Source organism: Balaenoptera acutorostrata, chromosome 21 (genome assembly GCF_949987535.1).
Source record: "Balaenoptera acutorostrata chromosome 21, mBalAcu1.1, whole genome shotgun sequence".
In the NCBI taxonomy this organism is placed as follows: domain Eukaryota; kingdom Metazoa; phylum Chordata; class Mammalia; order Artiodactyla; family Balaenopteridae; genus Balaenoptera; species Balaenoptera acutorostrata.
This window is the reverse complement of record NC_080084.1, coordinates 20,227,612-20,247,090: the sequence shown is the minus strand read 5'-3', so window position 1 is coordinate 20,247,090 and position 19,479 is coordinate 20,227,612. Positions and strand designations below refer to the sequence as shown.

The 19,479-nt window shown below is 34.4% G+C and overlaps 1 protein-coding gene across 8 annotated transcripts in view; it reads right to left on the bottom strand.

Annotated features, from left to right (window-relative positions):
• TUSC3 (tumor suppressor candidate 3) overlaps positions 1 to 19,479 on the bottom strand; it is a 194,153-nt gene that overhangs the window by 113,964 nt on the left and 60,710 nt on the right. For all 8 annotated transcript variants that reach the window (XM_057537217.1, XM_057537220.1, XM_057537219.1 and 5 more), the window contains exon 2: positions 9,524 to 9,693. In XM_057537217.1, the coding sequence (XP_057393200.1) occupies positions 9,524 to 9,693 (170 nt within the window). The remainder of the gene's footprint in view (positions 1 to 9,523; positions 9,694 to 19,479) is intronic.

Here is a 19,479-nt window from a genome sequence, read left to right as displayed (position 1 = left end):
TAGGGTAAAAAAGACTTGTTAGAAGGAATATGCCCCAATAACATAAACCCTGTTCTCTAAACTTAACTACTCCATCATCTCTTATCTCTCCATATTCCAACTTCTTCATGCTTAACAGGGGATAGAAGAAGCCTAACTAATGACATAGAAAGTGACTGGCTTCTTGCATACATTTGTGTCAGCTTAGACTAATGAGCAAAGGTGTCACTAATGCTTATTAGAACCCTTCAAACTTCACTGCCATCTGAAATTGAAAGTTGAAAACCACAAGTGCTCCTAGCACTTAAATAAGCACATTTCCAACACTGTTAGCTAAAAAAGTATTTTGTTTTAATAGTTCATAGGAACATTAGAGACGTAACTTTATGAATGGAAGGAACACTGTAAATTTTTCTAATCTATTAACGTGCAGCCTGAAGAGGGCAGTCAAGTTGCAGCAAAGCATCCAGGAAGGCTTAAGCAGTAACTGCAGGGCACGGTTCTGGTAAAACTCTTATATTAAATCTTCTCAATTTTTTATTATGGAAACAAGAAAAAAATCAATCCAAATGCTATAACAGTTTATAATCCTTTTTAAAGGGTTATGTAAAACTAAAAAGGATTATTAACTCATCCATAGTTGTATATATTTAATATAGCTCCCATGATGAATGTAGTTTTTATCTTTTATGGCCTTGAAGGGATTTTTAAAGAAATATGGTTTCTCTTTTTAATGTTAATCAAACTTCTTATAAAATAAGATTCATATTAAAATCTCTATGTATGCCTTTTATTTATATTTTTATGATAAATTATATATAGATATAACTATATATTGCATGGATATTCCAAAGTGTATCTTCATAAAACCTCAAATTATTCAATCTCTATAGATAGTGATACAGAGAGAGAGAGATCTGGTGTGAGTGGAGCCATCCATTACTTACGGTTCTGATACCCTGAAGAGAAAAAAACTGGTAAACAACACCCTGCACAAAGATTTCAACAGTGATTTCTCTCTGGTTGTGCTACAAGTATTCAGGACCCTACTGAATATACCGAAATATATTAAATAGACCCAATGCCTCTGAAGAGCTGAAGAATCCACAGTTAACTACCACTTTGTAACTGGCTCTGTGTAATTCACTACTTGCCAGATAAAGATATTGTGTCCATTACGCCTATGTTTTCTGAGCATCTATTTTTTTCTTTGGAAAACAGTTCTAAGGTGAACATGCGATTCCAACAAATATATTACAGCAAAAATGTATATGAACGTAAGAGATATTAAACTGTATATAACATGCATAGTAGCAACTCAGTTTATGAGTCAGCAGAATTTTTGTTCTCTTAAGAAAAATGGTAACACTAACATACAAAAAAGCTTAAAAGGTTGTATGCTAAGAAAACTGACACATAGCTAAAAGAAGAAAGGAACTGTGCAGAAATTAGGAAGTCTAGTTCATGATTTGTTTTCAGAGATCATACTGGTGGTGTAATTCTAAAACTATTTTATATGCACTGAAAGGGAGAGCAAATGAGCAAATACACCAATATTGCTGGGATCCAGGTTTTCATTTTGGAGAAAGGAGATAAAACTATGGAATAGGGAAAATAGAGGAAAAACCCTACAATGTTAGCTTGAAATAGGAGATATCCAGTTAAAGTCATTTATATATGTGTGTATATATGTATGTATGTATGTGTACGTATACACATACACACATCCTAGCTCTATCTACTAAAAAAGGCTGAAAGCAATGATACTATCCCAGCAGTAAACAGTATAACTTGCCCAGTTCTTGCTTTCTAAATATCATTTCCTACCAAAAAGACGAAGGACTCCTTGAAAAAAATGCTTCTTGCAGTTCCATGACAGGGAAAGTATATAAAGTAGGCTTAGAATATTTTGTTGAGCCAGAAAGCAAAGACTAACAGAGGCATGTAATGACACAGGAGTTGGTTTCCACTGATCAAATTTAGGGCAACTTGAACACTGAAGAAGAATAATCACAGCAACAGATTAGTAAATAAAAAAAAGAATCTTTGCATTGAGATACTCAGAAGGGCAAATGGAGGAAAGAAAAGCTCTCATTTATAGAAGAATACCAACTAATTAATGTTAAAGCAATGACAGAATGTTTAAAAATCACCTCTTCACAATCATCAATGTAATATAAAATTCAGGCAGAGATTATCAATGGATGTTACAATCACTGGGTAAAAAAGTGCCAAGAAACAGGATAGTCACATTATCTCAAAGTGTCCCCCCTCTTAACCCATTCATCTCCCCCAAACACTTATTACAAGGGAAAGATATACTTGTACAACAGAAAGATGTGATGATCACCGCCTTGATCAAGTGATCGATCTCATCACTGGTATTTGAAAGAACTAACATTATGTGCCTCCTGATAGGATGCAATAAGAAGTACACAAATAACTGCTATAGTACTTTTTTAAAAAGTAGATTATGTCATTGAATTAATGCCATTTCACTTAAAAGTAATAATGGTATTCTGATTAGGTAAGAATGTCGTATTAAAATATGCAAACTGAAATATTTAGCAGTGGTATTTCAAGATGTCTACAACTTAAAAGTACATTTGCTGGTATGTGACTCATTTTTTACTTATACTTAAAAGAATGTGAACAAAGAAGAACAAAGAGCATCTGTCATCACCCACTTCCACAGGGGTTAAGTCGCACCCATTGCAGCCACCCACAGACAGTGTACCAAGAGGAGTTCAGGATGAAAAACAGGGTGAGGCGCCCTGTGCTTTGGATAAACAGGCCCTTAGATAGTTAGACACATTATCTCAGGAAGAATTTCAATGACCCGAGATTCTTGCATCTTCCCAGGCATAGCAAAGCACTAAATCATTAACTGGATACATCTGTTCTTTGGAATTAGCAGTGATCTTTTACCAAGATGTGTGTCATTGCTTTTACCAAGACTGCATGTTATTTATTTCCTAACCAAAAAAATTTATAAACCGGCCCCTCCCCTACCTCTTCAGAGCAGTTTCCTCAGGACTAACTGAGTGGCTGTCTCCCAGGCTATATATAGTCCCCAGTAAGACCGTGAATAAAACGTAAACTCACAACGCTTATGTGTCTTTCTTTAAGGCAATGAGCAAAATCAAATATGGCAAAATGTTATAATTAGTGAAATCTTGGTAAAGTGTAGACTGGTGTCTTTGTACTACTGTTTCAATTTTCTGTAGGTTTGAAATTATAAGATGGGTGACTAAAGCTGGACTTTATATACAAATAATATAGAAAATAGAGCTCAGAGAATGCTACAGTGTCGCATAGATAATGAAAGTTCATTGAAAACATCCACTTATTCATTGTAAAAGAGTTGGGATTATCCAATCTGAGGAAGACACACCTAGGAGGAAATTTAATACAGTGAACTTAAATCACATCCCTTCGACCTAAAAAAATAATTAAACTAGACAGCGTTCAGCAATAACCCTAAAACATCATTTATATTAAACTGGTCATGGAGTCAGTCAAGTCTGAAACAGTCCTCACATATTAGCCAAGCCAGGCAAAGAATGTGTGAATGGCATGAGAGTTTGCCAGTCTTTGACAAAGAAGTGAAATACTTTGTCCAGGTAGCCAGACATATTAGAAAAACTTAAGAATTAAGGCCATAGAGAAATATCCAAGGACTAAAGGAAACGATAAGGGTTGTAATCCCAAAAGCATTTAGAAAGCACTTACCAGTGCATTAAGAGATGGACAGGGTAATTTTATCTATGAACGATTCTCACATTATGTGCTCACTTTAGAACTGAATCTCCTAAGAGATATGACTTCACTGTAATGAAACAAAAGGCTGATGAGCTCTTCCACATGGTCTTGGCCATCTATCTCCACCTCACCAGCCCTTGCTATGAAATGCTAATCTGAATGAAAGCTTTTCATGATCTAATGAGTTTAAGGAATGCTGGCTGATGGATCCCTGCACTAAAAGATTAATAATCTTAGTTGGGAATGCAAAATGCAAATTACAGTTCACAGGGTAGAAGCAATAATGAATATGTACGCTTAAGGAAAGCATTAAACTTACTAGCTCTGGAGTCACAAATCCCAACTCTGACAGGTATTAGCTCTGTGACTTTGGGTAAATTATATAACCTCTCAGCTTTGATGTTGTCATCTAAAACATGGATTTTTTTTCAGTCCTACCTTTTAGAGTAGTGAGAATGACATGAGATATTATATATATAAATGACCTAACACAGGACTGCCCAAATAGTTTATACATAATAAACAATCATTTTATTTAGTTAGAGAAGAAAAGATGTTAGCCAGTTAATATCTAATATATCAATGTAATAATTTATTCTCCCTCCTCTTTAAAATACCTTTGTAATTACTAATCATTTTTTCATTTATTTGAAGTCCAACAATATATTAACTTCCAATACATTACCAACCTTTGATTGTATGTGCACCCTGCTTGATTCTACATGTACTTTTTGATTTTCCTTCATCTGGATGTTTTTTCTTACATCTATTGAACAATAGAAATAACCTTAGAAGAGGTTATTTTGTCCTTAGAATTTTTAGCGAATTCTGGAAGAGATGACTTTGTGGTAGAATACATCTAAAAGAGTTAGTAATTATGGGGAATATTCCTTATAGTACAATTTGATAAAGGAAGTTTGGAGTTAACACTTACAGGAGGTGAGAATTGTATTGAGTAGTCTTAATTAACAACTTTATTTGGCCAAGGAGTTTGATGTGTGCACTGAGGAAGGTGAGAATTGAATCCTGAGATTTGTGAATAAACTGACTTTGTGAAAGAAGAGCAGAATGATTTGCTAAGAGGGCTTACAAGGAAGCCAATAGCTCATTCATCAGCCATTCAGCAAAGAAAAGCAACTGGAGAATCTTTAAGTGTGTCAGCTCTAGAAGAAAATTTCACTTTTTCTTAAAGAAAAAAGAAAAAGTCTCACAAAGGAAAGCACTAATCTTTTAAACGTATAGCTATGAACATGTCAATGATTCTACAGAATTATAAAAAAATTATAGCAGTATTATAGAAATGTTCCCAAATTACACTGACACAGAAGGACCCAGGAGAACTCAAGTTTTTAAACAAAAATGACTGCTGATGATAGAGTGCCTTTCTCAATGAATCTACAACTCCCTTTGAGGCACTTAATTTATAATACAGGATATAATTTGAATACTTTTTCTTGAAAATTTTTCTTGAAACTCCTCTTTACCTTTTCATCTTGGTTGTCCCCTTGAGATCTCTTTCATTCACTCTGCTCATATGGGTCACATTCGGTACTCTCTTGGCTCAATGACAGTAGATCTCAGACCACTTTTCAACCACAATTATTTAACAGATCCTCCTTTTAAATTTGTATTACTCTATAATGTAAATCTATCAACCTCATCCAATAAACTCCAAGACATCCCTCTTTCAGCTCACTTAATATTTTTCCTCTCCAGTTCCATTAAAATCCTGTTATTTCGACATGTTTATAATCTAGATATGACCCCAGCCTTATCATTCCTAAAGCTTCTCTATTATATCCACAATCATCTACATTATACTTCAGCAATTTCCTCATTTATTTAATCAACCCTTTACAACTTCCTAATTTTCAACCCCGTCCTCCTTTCACACAAAACCTCTCCTTCACTCTTGTAAAAATCTAGCTTAATTGTATCACACCTAGTTTATCAGCTGTCCCCTGGCTTCTTTGACCCCCTAACCAACTTTTAACCCACAGTTATACATTTCAGATATACTCTCACTAGCATTCTCAGAATATCTGCCGATTAATCCACTTCGTAGAATAAAGCAAACAGGTTAATCCCTATGGAGGGTGTTCTTGCTCCTAAATTGCTGAGTACTGGGGAAGAAATCATTTAATTCTAGAGATTCTTCACTAAAAATCTGAGTATTCTAGTTTCATAGAGGATCCTTGTCAATGCTCTATGGTCATCCAATTAACTAATAAGGCTTCATCCATTCCCATTGTTCCTCAACGAAATTAAATTTTAAAAAGCTGTGTGAATCATGAACCGGCTTCGTAGCTTCCCTGTCTCTTTACTGGCTGCACACTAGAATTACCTAGAGCATGTTTTTTTAAATGTCAGTGTTGACCCCCCCAAAAAAACCCAATTAAACCAAAATGTCTAGGTATGGGAAGCACATATCTGCTCTACACTTTTTATTTGCCTCTAAACCTTCATGGCTCTTCCTTTCTCCTCTAACAACTTCACCATCATCTTGATCCATGAATTAACTTTTTCTAATAACTTCAATCTTTTTCTCTTGTAAATCTAAACTACTCTAAAATTTAAAAGTTTATTACAAAATAGGCTGTAATAAACAAGTAAATAAAGGTTATTTTGAGCTAAGCATCATTAAAAAATTGAGGGTCCATATTTAACCATTTAACAACATAATGCATTAAGTAAACTATTAAAGGATATACCATTAAACAGTATGCTGTGGTTTATGTTATCAAAATATATATAATTATATGTAACTGTGAAATAAATACTTGGATAATAAAGTCTTTCTAGGTTACAGTTGCAAAAAACTATAATAATCAATTAAATAGATTTCTTCATAATAGTGGTGAATACAGGAGATCAATATATTCAATTTTTAGAAGCAAAGAAATGATCTCCCTAAAATATATAAGGTATTGTAGGATGCCAGAGGACAGTTTATATTTTTGTGGAATCTTAACTGTTACACCAAATGCCAACCAAGATGGTATTTTTGCCTCAGGAGAGCTTTTCAGCACCCCTTAGATAAACATAAAATACCCTGTCCTTAAGTGCTAACCTAATTCTGACAAATGTTAATGTCCACTTAAGTACTGGTCCCCAAATTGATAGGAGGGGAACTCAGAATCATCTGAAATGGTGTTTTTCAAAATATTTTGCTTTTCATCTTTTCTACCCACTTTGAGCTATGTCCCAACATACACTCATTATTAGATTGTGATAAAATCTTTCATGAAAATTTCCGAACACTGAAATTACCTTTCTGCAAGCTAGTCTGAGAGAAATTGGTTTATTTTTTTCATTGGCCCATGTTACTAATAATTTTGGTTTCCACTAAAGTTCAAGATGGTTTAGAAATCTAAAGTCTACAGATGAATATACAATGTGAAGAGTCTGAATGTGGAGCTACAAGTGTTTGTTCTTGAAAAGAAAGTGTTCAGCCAAGAAGAAACAGAAAACCTGAATTGTCCTTAACAATTGAGGAAATGGAATATGTAATTTAAAATCTCCAGGTCAAGAAGATTTCACTGGAGAATTCTATCAAACATTTAAAGAAGAATTAACATAATTTCTAAAACTGTGTAATTTCACAAATCACTTCCAGAAAATAAATGAGGAGGGAACATTTCCCAATACATTTTATGAGGTATAAGCGTGATACCAAAACTGGACAAAGACAGTATAAATAATGAAAAATATAGATCAATATCTGACATGAATTTAGATATACTTCAACAAAATATTAGCAAATAGAATTCAGCAATACATAAAAAGAATATAATACAATCAAGTGGGATTTATTCCAAAATGCAAAGCTGATTCAGCGATTGAAAATCCATCAATGTAATCTACCGTATCAACAACCTAAAAAAGAAAAAGTGTAACAACTGACTCCCCCAAATCTGACAAAATCCAACACCCATTTATGACAAAAGCTCTCAGTAAACTAGTTCCTCAACCTGATAGAGAACATCTACAAAATTCTTACACCTAGTATCATACTTAGTGATGAAAGACTGAATCCTTTCTCCCAAAGATCAGATCAACGTGTAAAACATAAAACTATAAAACTTTCAGAAAACCACATAAGAGAAAAAAATAGAACTTTGTGATCTAGGGCTAGGCAAAGAGTTCAATTTGACAACAAAAGTAAGATCTGTAAAAGGGGAAACTGATAAATTGGACTCACTAAATTAAAATCTGCAAAAGACCTTGTTATGAGAATGAAAACACAAACTACAGACTAGGAGAAAATATTTAAAAACCACATATCTGACAAAGGACTAGTATCTACAATATATAAAGAACTCTCAAAATTCAGTAAAAAAAAATTCAATTAGAAATAGGCAAAAGACATGAAAGATATTTCACTAAAGAGGTGATACACAGATGACAAAAAAGCAAACGACAAGATGTTCAACACCATTACACTAGGGAAATGCAAAATAAAACTGCACATTAAAACTATATACCCATGGAATGGCTAAAATAAAACAATGACAGCACTGATGCTGGTGAGGATATGGAAAAACTAGGTCCTTCACACACCACTGGTGGGACTGTCAAATGACACAGCCACTCTGGAAAACATTTTAGCAGTTTCTGATAAAGCTAAACATGCAACTACCATTGCAATTCAGCCATCAGACTCTCTGGCCATTTATCTCAGAGAAATGAAAACTTAAGTTCACACAAAGCCTGTACAAGAATGTCCATAACAGTTGTATTTGTAATAGCCAAAAACTGGAAACAATCCAGGTGTCTTTTAACAGATGGATGGTTAAACAAACTGCAGTACATCCATACCATAGGATATTACTCAGTAATAAAAAGAATGAAGTACTGACAAATACAACAACTTGGATGGATTTTGAAGGAGTTATGATAAGTAAAAAAAGCCAAATCCAAAAGGTCATATACTATATGATTCCACTTACGTAATGGTCTTTACATGATGAAATTACAGAAATGGAGAATAAATTCAGGAGGTGAGGAGATGGGGTGGGTGTGGCTATAAAGGGCAACAGGAGGGATTCTTACTGTGATGGAACTGTTCTGTATCAATACCAATATCCTGTTTGTGAAACTGTGCTACAGTTTTACAAGATGTTAGCATTGGGGGGTCACTGAGTAAAAGGTATATAGGATTTCTCTGTATTTCCTAGAATTGCATGTGAAACTATAATTATCTCAAACTTAAAAAGTTTAATTTAAAATAAGCACTGTTGTATATATATTTATACTTGTCCAAAACTTTCTTTGGTATGTTCCCACTGAAAAATATTTCATTCTCTTCAAATCATATCGTAGGAAGAAATTTCTATATCATAGGAAGAAATTTCTCATCATTAGGGGTACTGAAAAGTAAACAGACTTCTTTGAGTATGTCCTCTTGATTAAACTATTTAATCAGAGTATGTTTAAGGGGGCTACTTCATTGCCCCTAAGATATATGTAGGTGACCTACAAGGCAATATTTGAACCAAATTCTATAACATATGTACCTTTACACAGGACATAAAGATAAAAAAATCTGTTTTATGATTACATGTGGATTGGTCAAGTAAATATTTTATACAATATAAAAATAGGAGCCTATCAAAGTCATTTCCTAGAAAACAATGACTTTGAGCTTACATTTAAATGCGCATAATTATAGTTGACTACAACATTGAACAAGTGTTTAATTCTATTATATACATTTATCTTAACTCTAAGAAACATATAATCATACAATAATAGTTTTTAATTTTTTAAATAAATACATTACCTGCACACAGAACACTGCCGCTGAGGTTGAAGAGCAGTGAACATAACAATCATAGAATAGTTTCGAGGTGGTGTCTTTATAAATTTTCGGAATTTGTCACCATTCATTCGGAAGATTGAGCGCCTGGAGCTCCATTCCATCAGCTGTTCTACTTTCTCAGCTAAAAGATTCTGCAATAAACATAGGAATTTAAATTTACACAGGGTTAAAATTCTTCAGTTTGTACTTCAAGTAAAAAGAATTACATGGGATTATATTTTACCTAAAATTCACTTCTGCTAAAAGTTCTTGTTTTGGTGAACACAGTCATTGTTAACTGACCATATATGCATAAAAGATTTCATCTATTTTTCCTAACAATTGTAAAAGTTTATAAAAATAGATATCAAAAGTAAAATAGACTTTCACTTCCAGAAAGATGGAATAGATACGCTTTTCCCTAATCCCCCACCAAATACAGCTAAAAACTCTGGTCATATGAAAGACAAGCATAAGAAGGCTCTGAAACGTGGAAAGAAGAAGGAAGGCTGGCTGGCGACCCCAAAATGAAGAGCGCCCCCAAAATGAAGAGCGTCGTGGTGGTGAGTGCCCTAAGTTTTGTTTCAGCCTCACCCATCCCAGACTGGTAGCCAGAGACACTGGCAATCCAAGAACACCAATGGACGCAAACAAAAAAAAAACCCCAAGAAAAGCCTGCTCTCTTTACCCAAAGGACAAAAAAGGGCGACCTAGTAAGACAAAAACTAACTGCTCTGGTCTAGCCAAACACCACAGACAAAACACTGCCCTTCCACCTCCTCCCTCACTAGCAAGGGCGGAACGGGAGCCTCAACCCAACTCTAAATTCCCCTGCAAGCATCAACATGCAAACAGCTTGGAGGGACCTCATGAAGACAAAACTGAGCGAACGACACGTATGCACAAAAGAGCACTGCATGATTCGACTTACAGTAAGATCAAAAACAGGAAAAAATCTACTGTGCTAGAAGTCAGGATAGTGGCTTACTGCAGCAGGCACTGGGATGGTGGGAGGCGTAGTGAGGCGAGATGGTACCATGGAGCTGGGGGCTAGGAAGATTCTCTTCCAGGGTGGGGTGACAGTGAAAGTAACACTCTAGCCTCTGTACAGAACACTCTTAATCTTTAGATTGTCCATTTTACCTGAAAAAGTCTGAGAAGTAAAAAACTCTACAGGGTTGTATTCCTACAAGAAATTTGTTAGCCTTGGAAAATCGAGAAAGGATGAGTGGTCGGGAGAGAAAGGCTTCAACTCTGCCATTTAAGAAGGACTAAGGACCTAGGCACAGGTGAAATCTTAATTGATGAGACGTATGATACCTAGAGTTACACCTGAGCACACCAAGCACTAAGAGTCCTGTACGAAAAGAAAAAGGGCTGCGTTCTGGTCACTACACACAAAAGCTTGGACAAGACACTTCACCTCTCAGAACCTAGGGACTCAGGACTCATCTATTAACATCTGACCTTCCAATACATACCTAGATGATTTACTGAGAGATGATAGATAAAAACCTTTGTAAATTATAAAGTACTATAAAATACAAGGCAGTATTGGTAGAAGTATTGTTTTCACTATTGTTAGATTAACAAAGGGTGATTTTACCACTATAGTCCTATATGTAGTCTACAATTCTTTTCCTGTCAAATTTCCTACATATTCTGAATATACATTAAAACACATGAGAACCACAGTTTTAATTCTGGCTATTACCGGTGAACTTGTGAAGAACATTATATTCAGATTAAATATTAGATGACAAAATATAATGAGATATTTTCAAATAAAAGTCTATCTTTCTCTAGTTACAGTCTCAGAATATTAAGTGCTTTAGACATGCTAAGCGCCATGCTATGGACATCACATATGCTATCTTATTAAACTCACATAGCAACCATAGCAGCACAGAGATAATAAGCTTGATCCACAGAGGATGAACCTGAAGTCTAAAGAACGGTAGCTCTCGCCACTGCCCTACCCTGGAGTGGTTTTACTTGCAACAGACTTTAAAAAGTACACCAGTTACCTTAAACCAGCAACTGACATCTCGAGTGAGCTCTCACTTTTACTCATCTGACAAGCCTCAAATCCCCCATCATTAGAGGAGAAGGTACTGCTGACCTATTGTTTGAGATAAAACACCTTACCATGGTAAGTGGTACAGAGGTTTATTAGTTTGGGTTTTTTTTTTTTTAAAGAAACATTCTAATTTTAAAAAGATGGTAAGTCAATAATTTCTATATGTGGAGAAAATATTCTTAGTAAACCAAATACATGTCTTTCCACGTGAAAAAAAAACATAAACAGCAACAATTTCTGAAAATACTCAACTATATTAACAAATCAGGTCTAGAAACAAAAAAATAAAAAGGGAAAGGTATTGTAAAACATAGCAGTCATGCACCTTAAAGATCTGTAGTAATAACAATAGCTGGCACTTATTGCGTGCTTACTATGTGCTAGACACTGTATGAAATGCTTTTCTTATATAATGAATTCATCAATCCTCATAACAATCCTATGATGGAGGTATCATTGACATTTCAAGTTTAGAGACAAGGAAACAGAGGCACCAAGACATCAAGTAACCTGTCCGAGATTATAAAGCTAGTAAATGGTAGAATTGGGGATTCCCAGTCTTATTCCAAAGTACATACTCTAAACCTCTATACACACTGCAGGATCTTACAGGCTTTAGAGGTTACAGAAAAATTCTTGCAACCAATAGCCTAATATTCAAATGAACACATTGCATTCAAAATAAAAATGTTAAGGGAATTCCCCGGTGGTCCAGTGGTTAGGATTCCACTCTCACTGCCAAGGGCCAGGGTTCAATCCCTGGTTAGGAAATTAAGATCCCATAAGCCATGCAGCGCAGCCAAAAAAAAAAAAAATTAAGTAAGAGAGTCTACATAATGAAGAAGGGACAACACTACTACATAAGGAAAGAGAAACCTCATCGCATCTTGAACTAGTCACCTTGGCACAGAAAAAGAAATAAATGGTCTAGGAAGGTAGGTTTTTAGGGCATCATGGTTGATTCAAACTTTCAAGAGCGTTTGTTGTAAAGAAGGCTAAGCTACTTCTCAAAGGAAGATGTTACAAGGTGATGGAGTAGAAATATTCAGTAAGAAACAGAAATCGGATTAATGTGGATTCATGCTTTTAAAATCTACTAAGAAAGAATCACAGGTTGAGCTACAGTCCACAAATAGGGTTTATTCTACGTTGCATTTCTCTGCGACAGGCGTGTGATTTTCTTTAAGGAGAAGGTTGGGTGCATCTGTTCTGTCAAAGTATTTCCCTTGTCAGGGCCATTTGTACCCCTCTTTGTTGGGAACTCTTCTGCACGCTACAGTTTCCCTTATCCAGGACTACTTTCAGGACTTCACCACCTTCTCTGTTTGTGTGTCCCTTTCGGTCTCTTGAAGAGAGTGACGCTCACGAATCTCTCTTCCCACTGGAGAATGAAACCTGAAACAAAATCATGCCCAAGGGAATTTTGTGTAGTGAAGGGAGCATGGAAACATCCATAATATGGAACATAGTGCAACCTTTAAAAATTGAAAAGGCACCATATGTTCATTTTAAAAATAGAAAAGAATTTGATGGCTCAAGTTTAAATGATGATTCTGTGTTTACATGCAGTGTGACTTGACCAAATTATTTCTCTGAATCTCATCTTCATCTATAAAATTGAAATAATATCTCACAAATTGGTAAAATTAAATGAGTTAATGTATGGAAAACTCCTAGCACAGCATCTGGAAAAGTACAGGCACGCAAATTCGGTTCCCTTCTCCTCGGGTTAATTTCTATCAGCAACCTCAATCAGGCTGCTAAGGGAATAACTACAGAGGGAATTTTTTTTTAATCTTATTAGTACTTCAATCTCAGGAGTTACCAAATGTTTTCTGAGTACTTAGTACATAGCAAACATTGTGCTAAATTTCTAAACATGCATTGTGGATTACTAAATACATGACCAGCACTATGCTAAGTTTATGGAAAATGAAAGTACAACAGATCCTACTCTCAAGGCTTTATAGCAAATAAGCTCTAGCATTAAAAAAATATACTTTGCTTATATTGATGTGTTATGGTTGTGGCTTTGCTGTTAAATAAATGGCTTAGTGCCAACTCAGGAAAGGATGGCGCACAAGATCTTATTCCTGTGAACACTAACTGATTGGTAGCAGCTAATTTAAATTCAGTACAAAGCACAATTTTGAAATCCACACTGATAGTATCAGTAAAGAGGGTGTGAGCAGTTGAGTTTTGTCTGCTGCTGGCACAAGGCTGGGAAATAGAGACACAGATGCCATACAGCTACCATTTCTAAAAGGAAAAAGAAATCTAAAACTTAGAATCTTCAAGGAAGAAACCCTGTCCTTACCTGTTACCTTGTAAAAATCATGGGCCAGCAGGTCCCACATTATTAATGAAGGTAAGATACTCAGTCACACTAACTATAGGTGCCCAGCCCTCTATTTTTATCTTAATGCTTTATAAAAACTGAATTGTAAGGCAATTCACTATTAATAAACAAACTGGCATAATCGACATATGCCAGTCCCCAACATATGACGTTACTCAATTTTTTCTCAATTCATGTTTTTTTAACCAATTCATAACAAAAATACAAAGAAATGGTACATTTCACTAAACAACATGATGAAATTGTTCATTCCAAAGTGAAGCTTAAACAGGAAAAAAAAAATCTCACTAATACTTTTATACCCATATTTTTTTTCCAGCATTTTATCCCTAGGTAAATTTTAACGATGACCAGATGCACCAAAACAGATATGTATGTGGTCTCTTGTCTTTAAAAACATCTGCCAGAGGATAGCTATTCATGTGTCTGTTCTAGTCACCTACGTAGTATTTGCACCTACAAAGTATTTGTTCAGGTGCCATATACACTACTATGCATAACACAGATAACTAATGAAAACCTGCTGTATAGCACAGGGAACTCTAAAAAAAGAAAAAGACAAATAAGTATTAGGATATAATGTACAACATGATAATATGATTAACACTGCTGTATGTTCTATATGTAAATTATTAAGAGAGTAAATCCTAAGAGTTCTCATCACAAGGAAGAAAACTTTTTTTTCTTTTATCTTGTATCTGTACGTGATGATGGATGTTCACTAGATTTACTGTGGTAATCATTTCATGATGCACATAAGTCAAATCATCATGCTGTGCACCTTAAACTTACACAGTGCTATGTGTCAATTATATCTCAATAAAAATGGAAGGAAAAAATAGCCACACTATAACTTGCTTACAGTAATTCACAGGACATAAATTTGGAATGAGAATAAGAAGTACATGTTGAAGGTATCTCTTAGTGACACACAGAAACTTCATGACCCTTCTGTCCTTCCCTGTATTTTATAGAAAGTCTCTGAGAGGAAAAGAGAGCTGTACTTTTCACAACTTGAATATCCAAGAGGTTCAATCAAAGCCCACTGACAAGGCAAAGAGAAGCAGCCAGATGCATATTTTTGCATTTGGGAGAAAAGTTAGCTTCAACTTCTACAATTATTTGATCCCCAAAATCCTTACTCATTTTCTTAATATCACGCCATTCTTCTCAGATTTGAATAAAATACAAGGGGCAATGAAGGCTTCCAGAAATCAAAATATCAGAGATTATACCACCCCATGTATTGATACATTACAAAGTGTTCACTAAAGATCACCAACAGCCTAAAGGGCACTCAGCCTTAAGACCACAGTGAGCTACACAATAAATAGGACAGATACACCATTTTTATCAAAAATAAAAAATGCATACAGTACACATGCCATAAAGAGGGCAAAGATTCAAACAAAGGGTTAGTTAAGAACTCAGCAAATCATGGTATCTCTGCAGGAAATGTAATCTACACTCTACAGGAAAACCTCAACTATCATTACTTCAAAGGTGAAAAAGTGAGAGATTCAAAAATACATTAAATAAATCATACTGAGAGTTCCTTGATGTACTTAACATCAAGCTCTTTAAAATTAAAGAAAGAAATACTGGAAAACCCCAGACCAGTTCTTCCTCAGTGTAGATCCTAGAGAACCTGGCTGTGTGACTACAGAAAAGGGAACCCGGCCGGCTACCTAAGGCCAATACCAGCGCAGCTACAAGTTCATATGGGGGAGAGTGTTACGTAAGTTTTTAAGTCCAACATGTTAAAGATAGTATCTAATTCAATTCAGATCTGAATGAGAAATGTGGAAATAAAGTTATTTGTGAAAACATTTTTTCAAATGTTCATGCTTTTTTAGAAAGGAGAGAAGTTCAATTGATGGTGCTTCAATATTCAATTAAGTGAACTTTTTCTAGAGACTCAGTAAAAATATTTCCAGTGACACTCTTTTAAGTAGTGCCTTTATTAACCTGAACTCTCCCCAGAAAATTTCCCTAGGAAAAGATCCACAGTTCCATGATTTTGTATCCTTCAAAGCATCCTGAGCATGGCTAGCTCCTGACTGGCCCTGAAGCTCCCTCTATATACACTGTGTATCTACTGAATGGAATCTGTAAAATTTTTAAGCTATAAACTAAGAATCTATAATTTATTATTCCTATTCAAATGTAACTTTAAAAAAAAGGATTTCTAACTTCAGTTTATCATAGATTCTTTGCTCTATTTTTTCACTGCTTCGTAAGTGCAAAGAGTATTATAAAAGAAGCAACTGTTTCCTGAACTTGCATATTTATAGTATATATAATTGACATAACCATAAGAACTTAAGAATCACTGTGGTCAAATTTAAAATTAATAATTCAAGAATTTAATATCAATTTTAATTATTCTAGGATTTCCTAATTCACAAAAATAAAAGTAGTGCATTTACATAAACACATGAATATAAATTCTACAATGAAAAATATCAAAATGTTTCATTCCATGAGAAACTTAACTATCCCATGGCAGTAATAAACTTTAAGATTCCTAATGTTAAATGCCATTATACCTTAATTTTATTAGAGAAAACACACAGAAACTATCACACGGTGTTTTGAAATATTTTGTATTTGATACTAGTAGTAGTAACAACACTAGATTAATGAATGTATGGAATTATATAAATTCAGGTATACTAGGAAATACATCCATCCCCAAAAAGTAAGGCCCTACACAAAAACATTGATACAAAATAATAAATTATTATCAGTGTGATGTAATCACATCTACTTTAACATACCCTAAAAAATAATTCCAAAGGAAAAAATCTGAACATAGTTATGTGATTAACATCAATAAAAATAAAAAAGCCAGGAAATAAAGAGCATATTAAAACAATGAAATATTAGGGACTAGAATAATATATATGTGGTCTGTAACGAGTGAAAAAATTCTATTATAACATTAAGTGGAAAGATAGAAGGCAAAGTTTATACTAACTACAACTAAATAACTACTGACTATCTACAGATAAATAAATCAAAGTCATGTAAATAGTCAAAAACTGTCTTTTTTAGAATTGGGAGCGACTCTGTTTTATTTTTTACTATAAAGTGAACACAGTTTTGTTTTTGGTTTTTTTCTGGTTTGGGAGGAGGTTTTCTTAAACTCACGTGGGTTGTCTTTGTGACCTTTTCACTGTACAACTGCTGAAGTACAATACTCTCCTGTCAAGAGACAGCATCATTAGAATGGGGACCATGATGTTTTCACTTGAAGGATCAAAACATGAAGTCATTTTAATAAGGAACGATCATGACATGGGCTAAATGAGCATCCCATTTTTATTCCACTATTGCATTAGTTTCTGAGACCTTCTTTCCTGAACTCCTTCATATCCTTCTATTAGACATTTATTCTTGTATAAATATCCCACTGTAAAACAGGCACCAGATACAAAGAATAAGAGTAGCTGTATGAGCAGAGAAGAAAATCAACTTGAGGCTGTATAGAGCCATGGGGCCTTACTGCCTCAAGAGCAAGGATCCAGGCAGGGTGGTCACTACCAGCATCAATGAGTACAGCAGATGCCCTATTATAATAATGCATTATATCATAAAATAACCTGCACTGTTCTAGAAGTGGTTGTATACAACTCTTCACTATTAAGAGCAACATACTATGTGTTACAGCTGAAGAAAAGTTTTATTACAAGAATATGGAAAAATAAAAACATTATTCCATAAATTGCAAAATGAAGAGACGACTTTTTTCAACAGGTTTATTCTTGAGTCATATAAATTTCTGATAGTAAAATTTGTGATGGTAAAATTATTAAAACCAAGAAAAATTAAATAGAATCCAACAGAAAGCAAGTCAAGAGGAAATCAAAGCTTTAAATGTACTTTAAAGCTTTCCAATACCTTTTTCATTAACCTAAGTAGAATTTCATCTACCAAATTACTTCCAAATGGCAGGAGCAAGCCAAGTTTTTGGGTAGAACAAAAGATCTGGTTTGGTTATTTCATATAAACGGTATACTATCGAAATTATCACAGCTACCTACTAACTGAAATCTGTATTATTAGCAGAGACCCCAAAACTGGGGGCATTAAAACCTCCAAAGAAACTAATTACATGGGGCTTTACGTAGAAAACACTGAGTAGTATTAGAAACAATATTCTAACCTCACACCGTGCCTCCCTTTCCGGATAAGGGATAACTCTACTATTGTTCCATTTATCCCTATTATTATAGGGATAATACAAGAACAATAGCATATTGAAATATATTATTTATTAAAAGTATAAAAATAATGTAAGGTAACAAACAAGTAAAAAATTAACGAATTCAGTACAAATTAGACCCAGTCACAGAGGTGGGGGGACTACTTGAGGATAAAATCCAACCAAGAGATACATCAAAATAAAGAACTCAGGAAAGGAGAAGCTATGGATAAAATCCAACCAGAGGTGACTCAAAATGAAGAACTCAGGAAATAAACTATGGTAAAAGACTAAATGTTGACTATAGTGTTTAATTTATTAAATACAAATACACTTAAGTATAAAACTAAGAATAATAAACAACTCCAGCAACTATTGTTATAGACAGTCTGATCATCTTCATTTGCCTAGGAGGACCCAAACTGTACTCGCTGTCCCTGCGTAATCATGAATAGTAGTACCTCCTTTCTCTCTCACAAATACCCTTGTCTGGATAAGTTATATGGTCGCTCAAGATTTATAACACTTGCATTATGTTTCAAAATTAAACAAAGTAATTTATCAAATATTTGGAGACAGGAAAGGGAATTTGGGAAGGAATGTAAGAGTACAAAGTTTCTACATCTTCTATAGCACACAGTTTATCAATATAGACTTTAATTAAAACACAGTACTATTTATAATAGTAGTTAATCTATGCATGTAGAAGGAAAGAAGGATACTTATTTCTGCAACTTATTTTAAAAAGGTGGACGATAAATGATAGCATTGGACACATGATAAAGCAAGCACAGTAAAATGCTGACTGTAAAATCTGGGTGGTGGGTATTTTTGAGTATTCACTGCAAAATTCTTTCAACTTTTATAAAGGTTTGAAAATACTCATAATAAAATGTTGGAGGAAAATGAAATTCATCCAACATTAATGACAGTTGTTTTTAGGTGGTTAAATTGTTTTGTGAAATTTTTTTGCTCTCATCTGTGAACATTTCTATTTTGCCTTTTGTTACAGGGTATTATTTTACAAATGTCATTTTATAACCACAATGCTAGTTCTTTAAATAGTTGCCTATTATTAGCTACTTATCAGTTTCTACCACTAAATTATTAAAATAAAGCCCAGAACTTAAAGCCCAGAACTGTGTCTCATTCATCGTGTCCCCCGTGCCCAGCCTGATGCCTGCCTCATAGATAAATACTTGCATAAATTAAGTAATGGAACAATTTACTGGAAATGCAGAAACAGAATTAACATAGCTCTCTCATGGCTAACATAGTCCTTGGTCCAGACA